This window comes from Dromiciops gliroides, chromosome 4, assembly GCF_019393635.1.
Source record: "Dromiciops gliroides isolate mDroGli1 chromosome 4, mDroGli1.pri, whole genome shotgun sequence".
NCBI classification, from domain to species: Eukaryota; Metazoa; Chordata; class Mammalia; order Microbiotheria; family Microbiotheriidae; genus Dromiciops; species Dromiciops gliroides.
This window is the reverse complement of record NC_057864.1, coordinates 242354807-242376533: the sequence shown is the minus strand read 5'-3', so window position 1 is coordinate 242376533 and position 21727 is coordinate 242354807. Positions and strand designations below refer to the sequence as shown.

General features: G+C 52.5%; 4 protein-coding genes across 15 annotated transcripts; 3 read left to right on the top strand and 1 right to left on the bottom strand.

Annotated features, from left to right (window-relative positions):
• Window positions 1-88: 88 nt before the first annotated feature.
• Window positions 89-3964, top strand: ZBTB22 (zinc finger and BTB domain containing 22). Of its 2 annotated transcripts, none has more exons than XM_044004716.1 (2): window positions 89-162; window positions 1232-3964. In XM_044004716.1, the coding sequence occupies exon 2, from the start codon at window positions 1297-1299 to the stop codon at window positions 3169-3171; it is 1875 nt and encodes a 624-aa protein (XP_043860651.1). In that variant the 5' UTR covers window positions 89-162; window positions 1232-1296; the 3' UTR covers window positions 3172-3964. The 2 variants fall into 2 exon arrangements, with proteins under 2 accessions (XP_043860651.1, XP_043860650.1); XM_044004715.1 differs by lacking the exon at window positions 89-162 and adding an exon at window positions 309-375.
• A 259-nt stretch (window positions 3965-4223) lies between these two features.
• On the top strand, window positions 4224-10083 carry LOC122755843 (TAP binding protein). Its single transcript, XM_044004717.1, has 8 exons — window positions 4224-4528; window positions 4688-4885; window positions 5428-5673; window positions 7635-8030; window positions 8293-8634; window positions 8745-8834; window positions 9656-9693; window positions 9954-10083. Exons 1-8 carry the CDS (start codon window positions 4498-4500, stop codon window positions 9963-9965), a joined length of 1353 nt encoding a protein of 450 aa, XP_043860652.1. The 5' UTR covers window positions 4224-4497; the 3' UTR covers window positions 9966-10083.
• A 1173-nt stretch (window positions 10084-11256) lies between these two features.
• RGL2 (ral guanine nucleotide dissociation stimulator like 2) lies at window positions 11257-19001 on the top strand. Of its 7 annotated transcripts, XM_044000551.1 has the most exons (19): window positions 11257-11722; window positions 12044-12242; window positions 13545-13628; window positions 13966-14144; window positions 14240-14290; window positions 14374-14692; window positions 14993-15244; window positions 15425-15528; window positions 15625-15709; window positions 15796-15867; window positions 16430-16504; window positions 16659-16691; window positions 16807-16928; window positions 17061-17156; window positions 17281-17392; window positions 17479-17772; window positions 18073-18187; window positions 18337-18438; window positions 18570-19001. In XM_044000551.1, exons 2-19 carry the CDS (start codon window positions 12093-12095, stop codon window positions 18596-18598), a joined length of 2274 nt encoding a protein of 757 aa, XP_043856486.1. In that variant the 5' UTR covers window positions 11257-11722; window positions 12044-12092; the 3' UTR covers window positions 18599-19001. The 7 variants fall into 7 exon arrangements, with proteins under 7 accessions (XP_043856486.1, XP_043856485.1, XP_043856484.1 ...); XM_044000550.1 differs by having other exon boundaries at window positions 14395-14692; window positions 18337-19001; XM_044000549.1 differs by having other exon boundaries at window positions 18337-19001.
• Window positions 19002-19886: 885 nt separating this feature from the next.
• On the bottom strand, window positions 19887-21692 carry PFDN6 (prefoldin subunit 6). Of its 5 annotated transcripts, none has more exons than XM_044000567.1 (5): window positions 21557-21692; window positions 21114-21192; window positions 20553-20623; window positions 20346-20470; window positions 19887-20098 (listed from the first exon to the last, which is right to left on the bottom strand). In XM_044000567.1, exons 2-5 carry the CDS (start codon window positions 21175-21177, stop codon window positions 19969-19971), a joined length of 390 nt encoding a protein of 129 aa, XP_043856502.1. In that variant the 5' UTR covers window positions 21178-21192; window positions 21557-21692; the 3' UTR covers window positions 19887-19968. The 5 variants fall into 5 exon arrangements, with proteins under 5 accessions (XP_043856502.1, XP_043856500.1, XP_043856499.1 ...); XM_044000565.1 differs by having other exon boundaries at window positions 21544-21681; XM_044000564.1 differs by lacking the exon at window positions 21557-21692 and adding an exon at window positions 21348-21530.
• Window positions 21693-21727: the final 35 nt, after the last annotated feature.

Below are 21727 nucleotides of genomic sequence, written 5' to 3'. Positions count from 1 at the left end.
TTTGCTTTCATTTTGCCGAAGCGATAATTGATTGGTTCTTGAACCTATCGTTAATGGAGACAGGCAGTGTTACTGTTTTAAAGGGAAAAACACCGAATCGGCTGAAACGTTACCTGAGTACGCTGGGGTGAAGTTGGACTGGTACCTTTAAAATGGAGTGAGGTATTTGTTCCTTAAAGGGGAAGTGGTAGAGTCGGCGAAATCTATCCCAGTAGGGCGGCGGAGTATGGGCTAGCTCCCTTAACGTCTGCGGGGCAGGGGGCGGGCCGGGGGCGGAGGGAGGAGGGAGACGGCGCAAGATGGCGGCGGGAGGGGCCCGGGCTGCGGCTCTGGCCGCTGAGTGAGGGGCGGGGGGGCCCGGGGGCGCGCGGCCCGGTAAGCGAGGACGCGCGCCTGGAGGGGGGGAAGAGGGCTAGTCCAGAAGGGAGTGCTGGGTGTGCAGCGGTGGGAGGACCAGAGGGGGGTGGGGTCGGGTAGTGTGTGTGTGGGGGTGTGAAGTGAAGAGGCGGGGCCTAGAAGATGCGAGGGGGAGGGGCCGGGGTGGGTTCGTTGGGGCGTGGTCTAAGAAGGGGCGTGGTCTGTGGGGATTCCAGAGGAGACAGGGTCTGAGTGGGGGCGGAGTTGTAAGGCAGAGGGGTGTGGCCATGGCGAAGAGGCGTGGTCTGGGGAAGCACCAGGGGTGGGACTTCAAGAGGAGGGAAAGATTGGGGGAACACCCTGGGGGAATTAACTAGTGGGACTCTCACATTTTCCACATGTGGAGGCAGAAGAGTCTAAAGGAGACCCCAAAAAAGTGGATTCCTGAAAGGAAGAGTATGTGATTTCTCTGGGCCTCGGTTTCCCCCATCTGTTAACATGACAGCTTGCAGAATAGAAAGGACATTATGTAATCACATCAGGCCTGGAAGGGATTTTAGGGATTATCTGGTAGAGCCTCCAGATTTGGCAGAGGAGAAAACAGAGGCCTGAAGAAAGCAAAAGTTTGACCCAGAATCCAGCATTCATCTAGTTTTTGGCAGGCCAGAGCCTTCGCAAGCCAGGCATCTGCCTCTCTAGTGCTCATTTCACTGTACCACAGCCACCTCCCAGGCCTCTACACTCCCTTCCAACTTTAATGTGCTCTAAACACTCTGGCTAAAGGCAAAGTGCTTAGAGCATGGAAAGGAAGCTGCTCCCCATCCCCAAAGAATCCCGCACTTTCCTGACCCATCTCTTTTCTTTTTCTTCACAGAGACCCCCCCGGCCGCCCTTCCTCTTTCTCTGTTCCTGTGGCTGGGGGGGGGCGCCCCCTTCCCTATGTCCTTTGCAATGGAGCCATCCCCACTCTCTCCCCAGGGGGCCCCTCTACCCCTGCCTATGTCGCTGGCACCTCCCCCACTGCCACTGCCAGCAGCAGCTGTGGTGCATGTGTCCTTCCCTGAAGTGACCAGTGCACTGCTAGAGTCCCTCAACCAGCAGCGGCTCCAGGGGCAGCTTTGTGATGTGTCCATCCGAGTGCAGGGCCGGGAATTCCGGGCTCACCGAGCTGTCTTGGCTGCCTCTTCCCCTTACTTTCATGACCAAGTCTTGCTCAAGGGCATGACCTCAATCTCGCTGCCCAGCGTCATGGATCCTGGGGCCTTTGAGACTGTTCTAGCCTCTGCCTACACAGGCCGGCTTAGCATGGCTGCTGCAGACATTGTCAACTTCCTCACGGTCGGCTCAGTCCTCCAGATGTGGCACATTGTGGACAAGTGCACAGAGCTCCTTCGAGAGGGCCGGGCCTCTGCAGCTGCCACCAGCACCATGGCCACTACAGCATCTGTTGCCTCTGGGACAGGAGGCACAACGGGAGTTGGGGGAGCAGGACCAGCCAGCACAGCCACCGGCTCTGGCCGTCCCCATTCATCCAGCAGAGCTAGTGAGAATCAGTCCCCTAGCAGCAGCAACTACTTCAGCCCCCGGGACTCTGGTGATTTCTCATCTTCCTCTCATGATGCATATGCAGCCTCTTCTATGGGGGGAGGAGAAAGACGGAGTGGAGGAGGCCCTCTGTTCCCCACTTCTGCGGTGGGCAGTGGGGGTGGCACTTCTGGGAAGCTGCTGTTAGAGGCGGATGAGCTGAGTGATGATGGAGGGGATGGAGTTGGGGTGGTAGTTCCTGGGGCTGGGCTACGGCGCCCTACCTATGTGCCCCCCAGCATCGTGCCTCAGAAACACTGGGTATATGTTAAACGGGGGGGAGGCTGCCCTGCCCCAGCTCCCCTTGCCTCTCAAGACCCAGACCTGGAGGAAGAGGAAGAGGAGGAAGACCTGGTACTGACCTGTGAGGATGATGAGGATGAGGAGTTAGGTGGGGCTTCAGGGGGCCCACCAGCTAGGAGTTCTGACCCTGGCCTAAGTATTACTGATGTACGGACACTGACTGGCCCCCCAGACAAGGGTGAAGAGCAAGTGAATTTCTGTGAATCATCTGATGACTTTGGCCCTTATGAGTCTGGGACAGCTAGGCCAGGGCTGGATGACCCTGGAGGACCAGCTCCCTCTTCCTTTGCCTCTCACCAACCCCGCCCTTTGTTGCCCCTGGACTTGCCTGGCAACCAAATCTTAGTTTTTCCCTCCTCTTCTCAGGCCTCAGGCCTGGCCCCTGGAAGCCAGGCTGAACACGGAGCAGTGACCTTGGGAGGGTCAGGAGGGGGCAACTTGGGAGTGTCTGCAAGTGGTGGGGGCGGTTCTGGGGGAAGTGGTGGTGGGGATGGGAACAAGATATTCCTCTGTCACTGTGGGAAAGCATTCTCACACAAGAGTATGCGGGATCGGCATGTGAATATGCATCTGAATCTTCGCCCCTTTGACTGTCCTGTGTGTAACAAGAAATTCAAGATGAAACACCACCTGACAGAGCATATGAAGACCCACACAGGCCTCAAACCTTATGAGTGTGGTGTGTGTGGGAAGAAATTCATGTGGAGGGACAGCTTCATGCGGCACCGAGGCCACTGTGAACGAAGGCATCGTCTTGGGGGTGGGGGGCCCGCAGGGACTACAGGGCTACCCAAGAGGGAGCCTCCTGGGGGTGGCAGTGGAGATGAGGGAGGAGGGACTAGTTCTTCCCCCAACAGGAGGGTCTGGTCCCCACCAGGAACCCACAAGGTGGAGATGGGTTTCAATGGCAGTGGAGGTGGACATTAAGGAATTATTCCCTCATGATTGGATCTAAGAGCTGGAGAAAGCAGTTGACGAGTAATTCCCACAATCCTTTCTTCTTGGGCTGACACCCCCGGAAAAGAAGAGTAGAGGCATGGGACGGGGGCTTGATTCCTCTAAAAATCCTTGGTTTGGGTGGGAAAGGAGATATGAGACTGTGGATCCCAGGTTATATGCCCTCTCCTCCATGGATTTGTATATAAAGAGGGAAATTCATGAAGTTCTCTTCCCCCTTCCCCATTAACCCCATTCCATTCCCTAACATAGGGGAAACCCTGGAACTGTGAGTACTCTACTCTCCACTAGTGGGAACAGGTAGATAACACTTAAAACCCAGCCCCCTAGGTGACCAGTTACCTGGAGAAGAGTGTGTATGGGTAGTGGTATATCCAGAGTCCCCCAGGATTACAGGGCAGGTGGTCCCATTTGTAGTTTGTGCTTGGAGTCTATGTGTGTGTCACTGTGGTGACTAGGCCTGCCACCTCATTCTTTCTTCCCAAGTCTCCTCTCCCCCTTTACAGGATTATTAAACCTATATCCATTTCTTCCCATCTAACTCCATCCCTGCAGTAAATCCACAAGGGATATGCACATATAGGGGCTTTCAAGGACATGGAGGGAACCAGTTTTGGGAGTTTAAGGTTTTATTTTTTAATTTTATTATTTTTTTTAACGGTGATTAAAATATTTATTGGTCTCTTCACTTGACCTGACAATCACCTGTGTTTTATTGCTAATGGGGGACAGGGAAGAGAAAGAGATTCAGGGTGGGGCTAGGGGCACGGGGAAGGCCGGCTCTGTTTCTGCCTCTCCAAAACAAGGGATTGGACTAAAGCACTCCGAAATCTCTTTCCAGGTACGACAAATGCCTGGGTCCAGGGAAGGGAGTGGGGACTTGGTGTGGTTCGAGCAGGGAAGGTCTGTCTGGGCTACATAGTTTTTTTTTGGTTTTTTAGTGAGGCAATTGGGGTTAAGTGACTTGCCCAGGGTCACACAGCTAGTAAGTGTTAAGTGTTAAAGCCGAATTTGAACTCAGGTACTCCTGACTCCAGGGCCGGTGCTCTATCCACTGCGCCACCTAGCTGCCCCCTGGGCTACATAGTCGAGGAATGAGGAAGGACTCCACGGGGGGTGGGGTGAGGGAACTAGGTATCCTCCCTTTTGGGGTGGTACTGAGGTAACACCTAATTCTTCCCCACACTCCTTGCTAAGAAGGGGATTCCCGGTACTTGCCTTTTAGGGGAAAGTGAAACTGAAAGGAGAACCTTCTAGCGGCAGCAGTAGCTGCTGGAAGGGCTTGGGAGAGGAGCTATGAAGCCACAGTGCCTGCTCCTGGCCATAGGTGAGGTGACCCCCTTTCCTCTGAGCCCCACTGGTGGGGCTGGTAGTTGTTCCTCCCACTCTCATCAGGGTGGGGTCCCAGCACTCTAGATCGGGGTCATGGTGGGAGGGGGATTCCTTGAGACTTTGGCCCATTCCCCAGCATCCCTCCTCTCCCTAGGCGCCCTGGCTGTCAGATGGTGTACAGCCCGTCCAGGACCCTCGGTGTTGGAGTGCTGGTTTGTGGAAGAGCAGGGTGGTGGGGGGGGTATGCTTCGGGGAGTGACTAAGCGACCTGCTGCACTGCTGCTGAGACACGGGCCTGGGGAGCCCCCACCAAGGCCTGACCTTGACCCTTCACTCTACCTAAAAGTTTATGGTAAGTTGTCTAATTTGGACACCCCAAAGCCTCCCTTCCCGGCCTGAAGTCTCAGTCCTGCCACCATCCCCTCCACCTGGGTTCCTCAAGTGGAAAGAGAGCTGGATTTGGAATCCAGAAGCATAGCTCATTTATTAGCTCTGTGATCTTGGCCAAGTCACTTAACCTCAACCTGTAAAACGGGCATGGTGTAAGTCTGGAAGGGACCTAAGCAGCCATCTAGTCCAGAAACCTCCCTTTTCAGTTGGGGAAACTGAGGCTGAAGTTGATTAAGTGAATTTTGAGATCAGATTTGAGTTAGTCCCCTTTCCAGAGAATTTGGCTGAGTTAATGTTAAAGTGCTATGTAAATGTAAGCCATTGCTATCATTCTGTTTAAAAGTTTATTCTTAATTAGCATTATCATTTCCACTTCTAGGTCCCCTTCCCTTCATTTATCGAGGCCTTACCACATCCCTAATCTCCTCTTCCCCCTGGGAGATCTGCCTGGGATGCCACCAATCTACCTTCCAGTCCTGACACTCCCTCTTTCTCCTGTCCCAGATCCTGCTGGATCCCTTGGGGACTCCCTGAAGGGGTCAGTAGTCCCAAGCTGTGAGCTGAATCGCTATGTCCCAAGCCCTGCAGCTTCAGACTGGGCAGCTGGCCTAACCCCTGAGCCTCACTCTCCTCGGTCCTTGGATGGGACTTGGCTGGTGGTCAGCTTATCTAGCCCCCAAGTTCGCCTTTCCAGCCTCCTGCAGCTGCCTCAGCCCCAGCCTGTCCCTTCCTCAGTTACCATAGCAACAGGTAAGAGAGAGAGGTAAGGGAGGGAGCATCTTAGAGTTAGGACCAACTTAGGTGGGGTTTGGAGCTTTGAAAGTCAGGGCTCTGTTCCACACTTTTAATCGATCAGTCGAGATATTTTATGGGGAAGGTATATAAAGTTAATGCAGGACTATGCACATAGGGAGTCTTCTGCCCCTCCCCCCCTTAACCTCCCTTCACTTTGTTCCCTTTTCCTCATTCTTTTCAGTTCCTTTCCCTGGCAAATATTTCCCTTACAGAAGTCAACTTGTCACACTTAGACTGAGAGTCAGGATAACTGGGTTCTAATCGCAGTTCAACCACTGACTTATTACTGTGTGACCCAGAGCAAGTCACTTATACTCTTGGGTACCAGTTTTCCTCTCTAAAATGACTAATGACTTCTAGAATCCCTTCTATCACTGTTTGCTTTCTCTGTTGAATAAATTGTCTTTCCATTCTGCCAGTCACACCTAATTTGCCTCCTCCTTACTCCTTTCCCCCAAACCCAAGCTTCATTTTTTTCCTGCCTTTTAGATATCTCCCCAACCCACTCCCAACCACCCCACCACAACCAAAGGACAGGAAGGAAAAAGTGGGGCAGTTGATTTGGGTGTGAGGCAGTCACCCCAATTATCTGACTTCTGCTCAAGTGTGAAGTCTACTCGGTTTTTTCAATATTGTTTGTCCCTTCTAGGGACATTCACAGCTGCAAAGGAAACATTGTTAAGTCCTTTATCCAAAGGACTTGTGGGTTTGTTTTTTTAACACTGATCCTAGATCTAATGATCTGCTCTACTCTACCCCCCACTCTTAGCACATGGTATGCATCTCTCTGTAATGCAGCTCCTATGTGTTACAGTTCTTTGTTTTTCATATCTGCCTACTAGATTTTAATGTCCATTTGGGGAAAAAGACTTTGCCTCATGTCAACTTTGAATCTCCCCTGGTGTCTAGCATTTTATCCTAATTGGGTTCAAGCACCAATGGGTACATCCATCCTCTTCTGCAATTACCTCCCTTATAGACCAGCTATTAACATAAATAAACATGAGTGAATAGCTTTGTCTTCCTCCATCCCCTTTGCTCATTCAAATGCTTTTTCCATTAGGAGAGATTGGAGATGGCCTTGGGACAGACTCACTGAACCCTCCACCGCCAGTCTCCTGTTCCCCACCAGGGCCTACTTCTCAGCTCTCCATCCAGCTTAGATTCCCTTCAGCTTTAACATTCTACTATATACCTCTATGTTAGCCTCTCCTCCCAGCAGTCACTTTTTACCTTTTGTTTTAGTAGAGAGCTTCTTGGTGCAGTAAAAGCTTCAGGTGTGGAGTGAGAATGGGTACATACACGGTTAGCATGTGTAGGTTAGTTTAAAAGGTTATGTCAATGACTACACAGATCTCAAGGGGGCAGCTATCCAGGGGTCATAGTGTTCTAAATTCTGACACCCCCTCCCATCTCAGGTACCCATCTGCTGGGCCCTGTCCCCCACAAGACTAAGGGCATGTAATGAGAGTATGTAGGAACACAGAAGTGTTGTCATGGCAACCAGGGGACTGAGAAGGGGAGTTGTTGTCAAGGTGGGGGGGGGGACCACCCGGGACAGGGCCGCCAGGAGAAAGGGGAAAGTGCAAAGGTCTTCTTGCCTGGCTAACTGATGAGGAGGGGTGGAAGAGAGGGAAGAGGAAATAGAAATTGGTCAAGAGAAGGGGGATTAATAGATAGCCCCCCCCCCATTGGAGTGCCCTCATTAACTCAATTTCTCTGCAATTTTTCCCATTTCTCAAATTCTTTTCCCTTCTTCCCTATGTTCCTATTGCCTATTACCATCCCCAATCTTCTCCTATTCCCCCAATTCTTACTTACTCCATCCCCCTCCCCCATTCACTTCTCTCCCATTCATGCCCAATTCTCTTCCCTTCTCCCCATTTCTCCCTTATATTTCCACTCCATCCCTAAAGCTGTCCTGACAGTCCTCTCTCGTTCTCCTGTTGCCGTGGTGAGGCCCAGTGAGAATGCCACGTTGGACCTGAGTTTTACTTACTCGCCTCCCAACTCCGCTGCTTCCCCCTCTTCCTTGGGCCCCCCTCCCTTCGGGCTGGAGTGGCGGCGCCAGCATCGGGGGAGTGGACAGCTACTCTTGGCCGTGACTCCAGGACTGGGCGGCCAGGCACTAGGGTCTCCGAAGGGAGCAGTGGTATTTGCTGCCTGGGATGAGGAAGGAGTGGAGGGCCCATGGAGTGGTAATGGCACCCTGCTGCTGCCCATAATACAACCTCACCAGGAGGGTACTTACCTGGCTACAGTCCACCTTCCTCACCTGCAGGCCCAAGTAGACCTGAAGCTGGAAATACGGAGTAAGTGAGGGAGGGGACTGGACAACAGAACCACTGAAGGAAGGGAAGGGGCCTGGGCCTGAGGTGGGAAGGGGATGGGGATGCGTGGAGATAGGTTGAGTCCCAAGGGGATTGAACTGGGAGGAGAAGGGGTTCCTAGGGGCTGGGAAGAGGCCAGTTAAAGCTCCCCAGAGGGAGGCTGAGATGAAGCTAAAGGGCAAAATTGTGTTTCATTTCTCCTCGGCACTGACAATCCTGATACTCTTCTCCCTTCTTCCCACAGAGCCCCCAAAAGTGACCCTGAGCCCATCACCTGTGGTCTGGGCATACCCAGGGCAAGCTCTGCCAGAACTCCTCTGCCTCATTTCCCATTTCTACCCCCCGGAGGACCTAAAAGTAGCCTGGGAGTTTCGGAATGGTTCAGAAGGAGGGAGCAGGGTGGTAGCTGGCCAAACCTGGCGCTCCAGCTACCGCTATCACCCCGATGGCACCGTCAGCATCTCCGAATACTTGCGCCCACCCCCAGTTACAGTGGAGCAGCATGGCTCCCGTTATGCCTGCAGGGTCCACCACTCCAGCCTGCAAGCCAAAGGACTTAGCGCCCAGGTGTCTCTAGAAGTGGCGGGTAAGGAAGAACAGGGTGATGGGAGAGGAGGAAGCCTGTGGCTCCAAGGGGGTGGGAGCACCAATCCCAGACAAAATAGATGTGATCTGCCACCTGTCCTTCACCCCCAGGTGTTTCTGGGCCTTCCTTGGAAGATGGAGTAGGGTTGTTTCTCTCAGCATTTCTCCTTCTCGGGTTCATCAGAGGAATAGGGTGGGCCGGTAAGTCTCTGCTCCTCACCCTCCATTCTAGGAATTCCCCCAAAAACCTGGGGAAGCCTAGCCCCCTAAAACTTCACCCTGTCAATCTGTCAGTCCTCCAAACAGCAAGATCCTTGGGCTATCCCGCTGAGATGTTTATTCATCATGTTTCAAAATCCCACCATCCACAAAAACAAAACAAAATCCCATCATTCTCCTTTTTAATCATTCTCCTCTTTTTTCTGCTTAGAATTTTATTTTCCAAAATATATATAAAAACAAATTTTGACATCAAATTTTTAAAAGTTGGTATTCCAATTTCTCTTCCTCCCTCCCTTCCCACTCCCCCAGCCCCAAGAATTCAAGCAATTCAATATAAGTTATACATGAGTAGTCATGGAAAACATCCCCATGTTAGCTAGGTTGTGAGAGAAAACAGTTAAAAAACAAAACTTCAGATTAAGGAAGTGTCAAAGAAAAAAAGAAGAAAAATGTGTCTCAATCTGTTTTCAGATACCATCAGTTCAAAATTAGACCTGTTAGTTCTTTTCTTTTTTCTTTTTCTTTTTTTGCAGGGTAATGAGGGTTAAGTGACTTGCCCAGGGTCTTACAATTAGTGTCAAGTGTCTGAGGCAGAATTTGAACTCAAGTCCTCTCGAATCCAGGGCCAGTGCTTTATCCACTGTGCCACCTAGCTGCCCCCTCATTCTCCTCTTTTTTAAGAAATTTCTACATATGCCCCCTCCTTCCCCCCCCCCCAGCCTTTACAGGCCTGGGGTATGTAATCGGGTCTGAATTCTCACCTCTATCTGTCTTTTTTTTTCTCCATCTGTCTTTCACAGTGTCCTTCCTGTCTCCATCCACAGATACAAACGAAAAGGTAACTAGCTCCCTAGTGGCTTAGGTCCTACAGCACCTTCTCAAAAATTGAATTTTAGCCCCCAGTGCCTAATCCACTATCTGCAACTTACTAGTGGTCATGACATTGGCCAAGTCATTTGTCATATTTGGGCTTCAGTTTCCTCATTTGTAAAAGGGAGGGGGTTGAACTCAATGACTTCATCCCACATTTTCCTAACTCCCCATTGCCCCCTATTGCTCACGATGCTGTATCTTCTATTTTTTCATTCTTGCTTCCAGAAATCCCAATGAGAGAAAGACCCGACTGCTTAAAGCTCCAGAGAGTCCTGGCAGATGGAGAGATGGATGGGAGGTGATTTGGGGTAGGGGAACGTGTGTTTGTCATGAGAATAAAGTTGGGTTAGATGGACTGGTTCCAGTTGTGGTTAATTCACTGTCCCCTCTACTCCACATCTCAATATTCTTAACTACTGAAATTTTACTAGGATTTTTTCACCTGGGGCAAAAACAGTAAATCCTGCCCCCCCTCACCTCAAGAGGAGGTGGGGGATTATGGTGTCCAAGGGTGTGTGGTGTGTGTGCCTCCCCCCAGTGCCAAGGGGTGAGAAGCTGGACTGTTCTGGGGAAGGAGCTTTGGGAAGAAAAAGGGGACACTTCAAGGTCTGAGTTGCTTCCAGACCTTGGGAAGGGGATGCTGAGTGATGCACTCTTGTGTCCTAAAGAGGCCCCTAGGAATTCAAGCGACTGAGGTTATTCGAGAAGGGTTAGTTTAGCTTGATCCAGGGCATTGTCGCAGGAGACCTGGCAGTTGGAACTCCAGGGATAGTGCAGGGAGGAAGGAGGGAGCTTTAATTCATCAGTCACTACCAGAGCAGAAGGAGGTACCAGGACGATGAACCTGGGGTCTCTGGGGGAGCTATCTTCCACTCCCGCAGAGCTCTCCCACCTTGTGTCGTCATTGTTTTGGGGATCAGCTCTGGAAAGGACCGGCCCCCAGGATACGGACTTGTGTACCCAGGCTCCCCCTTCTTCGCTGGGCACTGAGGCTGCTTGGGGGAGGGGGCTTTCATGCCCAAAGAAGAGATTGCAGGGTCCCCAACATTTCCCATTCCCCTTACACGATCCTCAGCTTGGGGCGAGGGGCCTGCGGGCTGGTAGAAGACTGGAGCATTACGGTCTCCAGACTGCGGTGGAGAGAAAGGGACCCCAAATGCCGAAGCCAGGACCAAAGCCTATCTTCCCCGTCCTCGTTAAGGTGCCGCAGCCACTCCCCTTGCAGGTACCCGCTAACGTCAGATGCCTGCATCCCTCAACAGTGCGCATGTTTGAAAAACAGGCACAGAGTGCAGGGACCCAGGAAAACGGGCTTGCCCAGCTCCAAAGGAGACTCGGCCCAGGAGAACATAAACCCCGGAACCTAGGGATCCGGAACAGGATGTTGTACCTTACCCGACCTAAGTTACCCCCCCCCTCTCCCCAGCCCCAAACCCTGTAGGCCTCGTGGAAAACCTGTACTGGATTCCATCTCTCTCCCCGTTGCCCCCCCCCCCGCCCCCGCCAATTCCTTAATAAGACTGGAAGAGAGGTGGCGCGGGTTAACGGGACACAGTCCCCGTCTATAACGCTCCTGACTCGGAAGGGTTGCAAGGATTCATGTCATTTTCCCTAACTGGATGGGGTGGGGGGGTGTAAAAACCAGAACTTGGGGGCCGGGTTCCCCAAAGAGGAAAAGCTTCGGGGCTGGGGGGGAGTCCTGAGTGCCTGGCTATCTGATGCGGTGATTCCCCCCCCCCCCCACCGCCTACCATACACCCAACGTCTGGGCTCTCAGCACACACCTCCCCCTTTCGCCTCCCTGTCTTTTACTTCCTTCCCTATTTGACTCCTGGCCTCACAGTGAGCGGACGCCGGCAAGGAGGGAGGGGGAGGAGGAACGGAAAGGGAGGGGGGGGGCGGAAAAGACAGGGAGGGGACTCGGGGCCCGGGCCAGAGACCGACAGGAACAGCTGCCCCGAGGCCCGTGCCGCCCCTGCCCCGCCCGGAGCCAGGTCAGAGCCCCCCTCTCCGCCCAGACGCTGTCCCCTCCTCTGGGTCAGCCCCCAAATACTCTCCCGCCCTCCTCCCGCCGGATTCCCCACATACCACCCCCTACACAAATCTCCTCCCAGCCCGCACCCACCCGAGCCTTCCCCCAGTCCGACATAGCGTCCGCCTGCACCGTGCTTGTAACCCCCCGGATCCCTCCATCCAATGAACTTGTCCACCCCGCGCCCGGTTCCCACCTCCTGTCTTCCCTCCTCAGCCCCTCCCTGGTGGTCCTCCCCCACTTTTCCCCACCTTGACGTCCCTCCTTACTTGTTTCTTCCCAGGCGGCCCCATGGCTCGACCCCGTTGACCCTTTAAGCCCTGATCTCAGCCATGATCCCTAGGCCCCTGCGACTGCTGCTGGACTCGGGAGGGGCCTCCCCTGGGGGAGTCGTGCTGAGCGGCTTTAGGAGCCGGGACCCCGAAGGGGGCGGGGGCCTAGGGGTGGGCGGGGAGGAAGAGGAGGAGGAGGAAGAGGAAGAGGTGAGACTTGGGGGTAGCTGGGAGGCAATTTGTGCACGATAAAGAATCCCTTTATGTAGGTCTTTCTCCTATGTCTGTCTCTGGGGCTTCATCTCTAGGCTCTAGGTGTCTGTCTGTCTGTCTGTCTGTCTGTCTGTCTGTCTGTCTGTCAGAGGGCCAGTCTGCTTGCCCACCTATGGCCTGCCTACCTGTCTCTTTTCCTCTCCTGCTCCCTCTCTCTCCTGATCCTGCTTCTGCTCCATCCGTGTTCATCTCTGTCCCTTTTCTGTGCCCAGCTGGTGTGCTGTCTCCCTTGTTGTTTGGGGAGGAGGGGTTTGTTTCCATAGTAACCTGATCCTCTTGCTCTGGGATTGGGGAGGAAGCCCTCAGATTCGTGACCCCTCCCCTAAGCCATGGGGGAAAGCCTAGGGGACAGGCTAGGGAGCTTCCTCAACTGGGAGGGGCAGAGCTGAGGCCCGGTGGTGGAGGTGGAGGTGGTGCCTGTCTAGGTGGTGGAGCCTGATGCTTGATTTTCTCTGGGGATTGAAGGTGGTGGCCAGGGGTTGTGATTGGGGCCCCAGGGCCTGCACTCCTGAGTCCCTGGGCTGGGTTAGAGTGATGTGACCTGCTGGGCTGGTTTTTCGGGATTGGTCGGGGGAGGGACTGGGGCCACGTGACCTTTGAGTCTTCTCCACCCCCACTCCTACTCCCAACTAACCCCACTTCCCCTTCTCCTTCCTGTCTTAGGATCGTAGCTGCTGCCTTGGGAAGGGGTCTTGGGGCTTGAGATGAGGGAGAAACAGAGGATGCTGGGGGAACCCATTGGGGGATAAGGCTAAGGAGGCTGGAGAGGGGACAGGGTCTCTCCCCAGACTCAGACACTGCCCTGCTTGGAGGGGAGGGGAGGTGGAATAGAAGTGAAACTATGTAACTCAAGTTTCAGTTTCTTTCCCCACAAATCCCCAAGTCTCAGTGTCTCCATTGCTTTCTGTTTCTTTGCTTGTCTTGCCATTGCTTTGGGGTTCTGCTCTGGGAGGAAAGGGCCCACAGGATCTGGGCTTGTATACCCAGCCTCCCCCTTCACTGCAGCCCCCCCCTCTTCGCCGGGCACTGAGGCGGCTTGGGGGGGGCTGCCTCATTCCCAAGGCAGGGGATGCAGGGGCCACAACCTCTCCCACTCCCCGAACACGCTGGTACTGTCCCCTTCCTCAGGTGCTGGAGCAAACTTTGAGAGTGAAATGGGAGTGATTGGGGAGGCAGGGAGGCAGCTCGGTCTGTAGAGGAGAGTTGGTGCTGACTTCCCCCCATCCCTTTCCTTTCCAGGCCCCTGTGTCTGTCTGGGATGAAGATGAGGATGGTGCCACCTTTACTGTCACCAGTCGTCAATATCGGCCCCTTGATCCCTCGGTGAGCTCCTACCTTCTGACTTCTCACCTCCCTACTCTCTTTACCATCTAACTTCCTGAAAATAGCATTGAAACTAGGACCGAGACCTGGATTTTAGTCTCTACTCTGCCACTGATTTTATTATTTTGAGCAAGAAATTCTCTCTTTGAGCCTGTTTCTTTCTTTATACTGCCAGGACCTAACCCTCCCAAGGCCGCCTTGCGCTGACCCCATAGATATCCTAGAACTTCCCCCTAGACCACTTGCTAGCTCTCCCACTTAACAATTGTTGGAATCGACAAGTTCTGAGTTGGGGAGAGTAAGTGAAGAGTCAGTAACCCCTTCCCCTCTTCTGCAGGCTCCTATGCCTCCTCCTCGTTCTTCCCGTCGACTTCGGGCTGGGACTCTATCTGCTCTGGTCAGACATCTGCTGGATGCCCGGACGTCAGGGTCTGACTTGACCTTCATGCCAACCTTTTTGGCCACCCACAGGGCATTCACCTCCACATCGACTGTACTGGGATTGTTGGCTGACAGGTCAGGGGGCATGGGGGATTGGAGTGTCTGAGGAGTCAGAGGCCACAGGGTGTTTAGGGAGGATGGACAGATGGACTTCCCTCTCTTCCTTCCAGACTGGAGGCCCTAGAGTCCAGTCCCAGTGCTGATTTGGAAAAGACAAGAGGGTAAGTGACCCCTGAACCTTTAACTTCCTGATCCCACTCCAGCCTAGGCTATGGCTTGACCCCAGCTTGATTTCTTATACCAGGCTGATCCCCTCCCCCCTTAGGTTAGCCATCTCTGTTCTGTCAACCTGGCTGACCTCTCACCCTGAGGATTTTGGCTCTGAGGTCAGGGGTCAGCTTGACCGGCTTGAAAGCTTCCTGCTACGGACAGGGGATGCAGCAGGGGAGGTTGTTGGGGGGGACATCGTTGATCTCATCCGAGACCTCCGATCCCGGGTGGCCCTCCCAGCCCCTGACCCTCCTAAGCCCCTGGTCCCCCCTGGCGATCCCCCTGCTGACCCCACGGATGTTCTGGTGTTCCTCGCTGACCACTTGGCCGAGCAGCTGACCCTGCTGGATGCGGTGAGACCCTGACCTCCGACTTCTCCCATCCTCCCCTGAATGACCCCTCACTAAATTGTCCTCTACTCCTGATCCTTCCCTTGCTTCTCTGATCCTTTCCCCCATAACTGTCCTTGCCCCATCTTTGATTTTTCCTTCTGAGCCCTGCCTATATCCTTATTAAACTCCATGGCAACTGACCCATTGGCCATCTGAGGTCTCCAAACCCAAGCCTACTGGGACATTGACCCTCACCTCTCTTTGCCCCCTTCTCTTTGCCCCCAACCATAATCTTTGACCTCTCAATCTCTACCCCACCAGGAGCTGTTCCTCTCCTTGGTCCCTTCTCAGTGCCTGGGGGCAATATGGGGCCACAGGGACCGACCCGGTCACTCCCACCTCTGCCCCTCTGTCAGAGCGACAGTGACTCAGTTCAACAAGGTGGCTGGAGCTGTAGTCAGCTCTGTCTTAGGAGCCACAGCATCTGGAGAGGGACTTGAGGAGGTGAACATCCGGCCCCTCCGACCCCCCCAGAGGGCAAGACTCTTGGAGAAATGGATCCGGGTGGCAGAGGTGAGAGGGGAAAACTGTTGGCACCTAAGTGTGAGGATAGGGCAAGAGGAGATCAAAGGCTTTTACCAGCTAGGGTGCTGGGGAGAAGGTCTTCTTGGCCTGAAGAATTGGAGCAGCTGGAGAATTCTGTATTCTAGACAAGATAAAATAATCAATCGCTGCCTTCCCATCCTTAACTAGGAGTGCCGTCTTCTCCGGAATTTCTCATCTGTTTATGCTGTCGTATCTGCCCTTCAGTCCAGTCCTGTCCACAGGCTCCGGTTGGCCTGGGGAGAGATTACGAGGTATTTGTGGGGAATAGAGTCATAGATTTAGGGGGTAGATTCTGAGGATTTTAGGAGTGAAGATAAAGGGATCTCTCTGCTCCTTCTCCCAACCAGGGACAGTCTTCGACTCTTCTCCAACCTCTGTCAGATATTCTCAGAGGAGGATAATTACTCCCAAAGCCGGGAGCTACTACTACAGGTAATCTCCTTACCTCCTCCCTCCCAAGCCCTCAAACATCAGTCCCCAAATCCCACATTCCTCCCAACCTCTTTTGTTTCCTCCAGGAGGTGAAGGGGCCTTCGCCACTGGAGCCAAACACCAAGAAGCCTGTGAGAAATGTGCCTCCTCGGGGTGGGGTGAGTGCCTGGGGAGGGAAAGTGACCTAGGAGGAGTAAGGAGGTCAAGTTGGTTAATAGGGAGAGCACCCACACGAAGACAGATGAAGAAACCCAGTTCAATGTGACAGAAAGGACGCTGCATTGGGAGTCACACAGACCTAGGTTCAAGTTTCAGCACCAACATTCCTCACCTTAATGTCCTCCTCCGTCAAATGGATACATAATAACACCAAGAGACAGAAAGTGGAGGACAGAGATCTGGCCTTGGAGCCAGGAAAGCTTGGGATCAAGTCTAACTCCTGACACACACTGGGCAAGTCACCTAACCTCTGAGTCCAAGGTAGCTCCTTAAGTTGTAGAGAAGAGGCCAGCCTGAACTGGGAGGGAATTCCCTATCCCACTGAAATCACAAGTCCAGTCTCTGCCTCTATCCCTAATGAGGAATATGTTTCATAATCCATAAAGCACTAGGAATAGGAACTCATTATTATCATCCAAGAACAAAGTGATTCTATTCCAGGAGGGCATCCAAGATGAGTGGTGAGGTAACTAAACTAGGGTTCCTACTTCCTGCCTTCAGGGTGTGGTCCCCTACCTCGGCACCTTCCTGAAAGATCTTGTGATGCTGGATGCAGCCTCCAGGGATGAGCTAGAGGTCAGTGTGTGTGGCTGGAGTTGGGGGAGGGTAGTAAACTGGTCAGTGGCTTTTTTTTTAAACGTGTGGCTGGAGGTGGGGCAGGAATTAAGTTTTAGGAAACTAGGTCAAAGTTTTCATTCTTCCACCTTCCTCCCTTTTTTTTCCCCACCAGAATGGTTATATCAACTTTGACAAGAGGAGGAAGGTAATGAGGAGGGGGGGCTGGATGCCTAGGTTCTCTTGGGAAGGAATGAGGAGGGTGTTGGCCTCGGGCCTCCCTCAGTCTCAAGGGTCCCTCCCTCTTGGGGTACCTCCTACAGGAATTCTCTGTCCTGTCTGAGCTTAGACGTCTTCAGGAAGAATGTCGAGGTTATGACCTCCACCCTGATCCTGACGTCCAGCAGTGGCTTCAGAGGCTCCAGCCCCTGACGGAGGCTCAAAGGTGACTGATTTGGTATCCCAAGGGTAGTAGAGGCTCAGGGGTGGGGAGAAGAGAGCCCTAGACTGGGATGTTAAACCTAAGGAGATATTTGGGGTAGCAGGCTCTGACCCTTGAACTTTGAATCCCTACCAGTCACCGTGTGTCTTGTGAAGTGGAGCAACCTGGAGTCAGCGATCCCCCTGCTCCTCGGATGCTTCGGCCGACACTGGTCATCTCTCACTGGACAGAGTGAGAGGAGGGTGAAGAGGGGGTTGGGGAAGGGTGCTTATAGGGAGTCACAGGAGTAACCTCCAGAAGGGTTGGGGGGGAGCTCTCAGTTTTTCCCTCTAACCTATCCAGCCCTTTCTCACAGTGTACTGGGATCTGTTGGGGGTCCCACTCCCCTGGTCTCCTGGGATCAGCCTGGTCCAAGGGAGGATGACACAACTGCCACTCCTGCCCCTTTGCTCACTCGGCTTGCCCAGGTGAGCCCCTGATCCTAGATCTGTGACCTTCCCTCTGTGTCCTCTCCACTCTTCTCCCATTGACTTTGTGTCTTATCTGTCTCTAGCACATGAAATGGCCATCTGTTTCCTCTCTGGACTCCGCCCTGGATGGGGCTTCTTCCTCCCACACTCCCGATCCTGGTTTCCTCTCCCCGACAGCCCACTCTCCCAGGCCTCCCCGGGGTCACCGCCGTTCTGCCTCCTGTGGCTCTCCTCTCAGCAGTGGTGCAGGGGAGGCCACTTCCTCTGGGACAGCGTCTGGGAGTGGGCGGGGAAGTGGACCAGGGACCTCTGACTGTCGAATCATCCGTGTGCAGATGGAGCTTGGGGAGGATGGCAGTGTCTACAAGAGCATACTGGTGAGGGGAACCTGGAGACTAATAGAGGGTTGAAGAGAAATATGGAACCATGTGACCCTGTTTGATTCGGTCTGCTGTTTTAGACTTTTGCAGCCAATATTGAATGATCGGGGGTGTTGGAGTTGAGGGCATTCCTTGTATCAGTGGGATGTGCTGTGAGCAGTCCGGTGGGGAGCGTTGGGCCAGTTTGCATCATGGTCACCATGTTGGGATTTTCCTCTCCACATTAGCATATTGGGTATAGATGTTCATATTAGATCTGGGCACTGGCGTCCAACCAGTTTGGTCATTTGCCCCCAGGTGACAAGCCAGGACAAGGCTCCAAGTGTTATCAGTTGTGTCCTGAAAAAAAATAATCGGGATCCAGCAATAGCTGCAGAGTATGAGTTGGTGCAACTGCTGCCAGGCGATCGAGGTCAGAAGTCATGGAGGGAGGGATAAAAGTCAAGGAGTCTTATAGAGGGAAGGGCTCAGGCATTGGGAACCTCAGTGATTTGGAATAATTAATTCTGCTTTTATATTTTGACCCTGGATCTTATATCTGCCTGTGGATGACCATTCCAGAGCTGACCATTCCACCATCAGCTAACGTCTTCTATGCCATGGATGGTGCTTCTCGTGATTTCCTCCTGAGGCATCGACGGCGACCCTCTTCAGTGACTCCAGGTCTTGCTAGTGGACCCACTACCCCTGCAAATCCTCCCAGCGAGGGAGGAGGAGGCTCCTTCCCCAGGATCAAGGCCAAGGGACGAAAAATTGCTCGAGCACTGTTCTGAGGAAACCATGTTGTTTTACAGAAGCCTTGGTGACTGTTGTTGGATGTTAGCCATCTTGGATTGCAACAATCATCGTGTGTGGTAGCCAGTCGTGCTTGGTCAGAAAGGAGCAGCCCTGGGTGTTTACCATGCAGCTATGTTGGACAGCCACTTTGGCAGGAGACAGGGACAGGTTACATTTCTCATGGCTCCGACCTTATATGAATCCTATTATTTGTGCCATAATGTCACCCCTGACTCTTCTCTACTTGTCACACCCAGAACACAAAGGGCCAGGGAAAGGCTTGAAGGGGGCATAGCCTAGAGGCTCTGAGTACCAGGAATGGGTGGAGGGGGAGAGAAAGAAGGAAGGTCTTACAGGGGTGCCCTTTCTCTCTATGACCCCCCCACCCTCAGCCAGGGACTCCTGTGCTGTGACGACACTAAAACAATAAACACACTACATGACCCCAACTCATCCTGACTTCTGTGCACCTTGGATGCTCACAGGCTCAAGCCCAGATTCATAGCTGCTGCCATTTCCATGGAAGGGTTTCAAGTGAAAGGGCTTGAGAGTAGTTCTAATTACCCAAGAACTCACATTCGGCCCACTAGCTCCACAAATGCTCTCCTACAGTTGACCTCCCATTCATTCCTCTGCTTCGATTCAGATTTAAGCTGCATAGCACTTTACTGAGGATGTTTGGACATAACGATGTACACACCTGTAGACTTCTCTTCCAGTGGTCATACATATATACCCTTTAGTTCAAGGGTTAAGCAGCAGAAAGTACTAGAGTTAGAATCAGAGGACCTGTGGAAATTCACTTAAGCCCCATCGATTCTCATGACTTCTGGGATCTTTTTCAAAATTTGATTTTCACAAAAATCTTGTGCGGTAAGAATAGACATGTTAGTTTACCTTTTGGGGTTAATAACAAGGAACACAATTATAGCCTTATCATACAGTGACTGACATACAATATTAGACATTTCTTGTGTTTCTGGCCCCAAAAAGTATCTGCCTCTCACCCCTAGTCTGATATAAATGGCTTTTTTCCTCCCATATAGGGGCTTCATACTGGTACATGAACTTAATGTCAGACTATACTAACTAAAGTAACAGAGAAGGAAGAGTTGAGAACATAGGTAGAAAATGGATTTAATTTAGTTTTCAACTTAAGCTTCTAGCCAGACTTAGGATCCCCATCTACCAGGAAAGAAATGAAGTTGAATGGAAGGAACTAAGGTGGACCAGTGGTTGGTACAAGGATTGAAACAGCCTTGGAGAGGGGGAAGGGGAAGGAAGGAGAACAGATAAAAGTAATATAATGACGTGTTTACAAAACAAGACAAAAGTCAGGTCTTTTCACATTTTATTTGCCACAGTGCAGGTAACCCACAGTCTTTCCCTCCTTTATTCCGTCTCCAACCAGAGAGGTCAAGCCTTTCCCATAGACCCTGCCTTGGCAGCCTGGGCACGCTGGAACTCCTGCTGTAACTGAGCCAGGGCTTCACGTTGTTTTTCAGACTGTTTCTCAAGGTCTCGGAGCTGAGATTCATATCTTTTACTAAAGGGAAGGGGGGAAAACACAAAAAGACACTCATACTGGCTGTTTCACAAGGACACCTGTCCAGCAGCAGATTAGTAAGCTAATGAGGGGGCAACATGACTTGTTACTGGGGACAGATGGAATTAACAGGGGGCCAAGAAAAGAAGAAATGAATAAAGAAGTTGATGTGTGAAAATGACATGAATCAACTGTGGTGGTGGGGAGGGATGGGGAGAGCAGGGCACAAAGGGAGGGTAATACTTACATCTCTGCGGTGATATAGTCCAGTCTCTTGCCCACAGTAGCTCGAGCCTCCCCCAGTTCCTGTTTGACCAACACTGGGCCCAGAAGCTTAAACACCACATTGGACCCATCCAGTAACGCTAACTCCTGGGAATGGAGAGAAATAGTTGGAGACACAAAATGCCTGGATATGCCTCATGAGTCCGGCCACCTCCAAACCCAGTCTCACCTCTTTCACGATGTTATTTTCTGTCAGTTGTGCCTCCAGCTTCTGTCGACTAGACATAGACTTACTCAAGTCTGGGATGGAAAAATGGAAAAAAGAGAGAGAAAGAAAAAAAAAGAAGGAAAGAAAATTGACGACCTGAAACACCTCTAATTCCAATAAACCCAATAAAGTTGTATTGTGGGTAGGGTCCGGCATCAATGAAATAAATCAGCAAATACATTTTATACACAAAGCATTTACTTTCCTCCCCTATACCACCAGGATCCCGGGAACGGAGGGTAGGAACGACAATCCCCATCTTACAGATGAGGAAAACAAGGCCCCGGATAGGGGAAATGACATGCCCAGCATAACAAGCCAAATTATTGACAAGAGTCAGCATTTGAATCCGAGTCTTGAGCCTTTTACCATTTTTTTAAAAAGGGTTTAGGACACTAGGAGGGTGTTGTGGAGGGGCTTGCAGTGGGGGGTCACTCTGGAGGATTCCCTGAGTGGCTAGCAGTGAAGCACCGAGTCTGGGGAGACATATGCCAAGGCAGCTCCAAGCCCCTGCTCACTTACCCTTCTGTAGCTGCTGGTACTTCTCCAATTCCCCCTGAAGCTTCTTCTGTATCACCTCCGCCATGGCGTGGAGAGGGGCCTGGGTATCACAGAAAATAGGCGTGGGAGAGCGTCACTGCACAACCGGCAGCCTGGCACTGCCCTCTGCAGAGCCCCGTGCCTGTTCCGGCCCGCCTCGGCCCCTACACGCGCCCCCAACCCTCCAGACCCGAAGAATGCTCCCGAGCCACACACAGAGTTCCTTTACTTTCTCCTATCACAGTTCCGGAACCCGGAAGTAGATAGGGGATGCTGGGAAAACAAGAAGCACATGGCAAGTGACGAGCAGGAAAAAGGGCAGGCCGGGAAATGTAGTCCCGACATTAGTACATCAAGGCCAGGCCGCCGGAAAGACCGGTCTCTCGAACTGATTCAGCCCCGGAACATCAACCTAAAGAAAATACACGACAGCGCTGTTGTCGCTTTTCGAAGGCTCCCGCATGCCCGCCAGTTTCCTCCTTCAAGGTGATTTCTCATCTTTTATCGACACGTCGCGGCGTCGCCGGCATCCGACATAGTCGCCCGCTGATACAACCCAACCTGGCTTCCGGAAGACAGCTGGCGGTATTCGGCCT

What these genes read in the sequence shown, in the direction of transcription:
- ZBTB22 (XM_044004716.1), top strand. Translation starts at nt 1,297, where the DNA reads ATGTCCTTTGCAATGGAGCCATCCCCACTCTCTCCCCAGGGGGCCCCT.
- LOC122755843 (XM_044004717.1), top strand. Translation starts at nt 4,498, where the DNA reads ATGAAGCCACAGTGCCTGCTCCTGGCCATAG. An exon ending in GTGCCTGCTCCTGGCCATAG is followed by an intron (nt 4,529 to 4,687) that starts GTGAGGTGACCC and finishes TCCTCTCCCTAG; the next exon opens with GCGCCCTGGCTGTCAGATGG. An exon ending in ACTCTACCTAAAAGTTTATG is followed by an intron (nt 4,886 to 5,427) that starts GTAAGTTGTCTA and finishes CTCCTGTCCCAG; the next exon opens with ATCCTGCTGGATCCCTTGGG.
- RGL2 (XM_044000549.1), top strand. Translation starts at nt 12,093, where the DNA reads ATGATCCCTAGGCCCCTGCGACTGCTGCTGGACTCGGGAGGGGCCTCC. An exon ending in ATCGGCCCCTTGATCCCTCG is followed by an intron (nt 13,629 to 13,965) that starts GTGAGCTCCTAC and finishes CCTCTTCTGCAG; the next exon opens with GCTCCTATGCCTCCTCCTCG. An exon ending in GCCGGGAGCTACTACTACAG is followed by an intron (nt 15,710 to 15,795) that starts GTAATCTCCTTA and finishes TGTTTCCTCCAG; the next exon opens with GAGGTGAAGGGGCCTTCGCC.
- PFDN6 (XM_044000567.1), bottom strand. Translation starts at nt 21,177, where the DNA reads ATGGCGGAGGTGATACAGAAGAAGCTTCAGGGGGAATTGGAGAAGTAC. An exon ending in GTACCAGCAGCTACAGAAGG is followed by an intron (nt 20,624 to 21,113) that starts GTAAGTGAGCAG and finishes TTTCCATCCCAG; the next exon opens with ACTTGAGTAAGTCTATGTCT. An exon ending in GACTATATCACCGCAGAGAT is followed by an intron (nt 20,099 to 20,345) that starts GTAAGTATTACC and finishes CCTTCCCTTTAG; the next exon opens with TAAAAGATATGAATCTCAGC.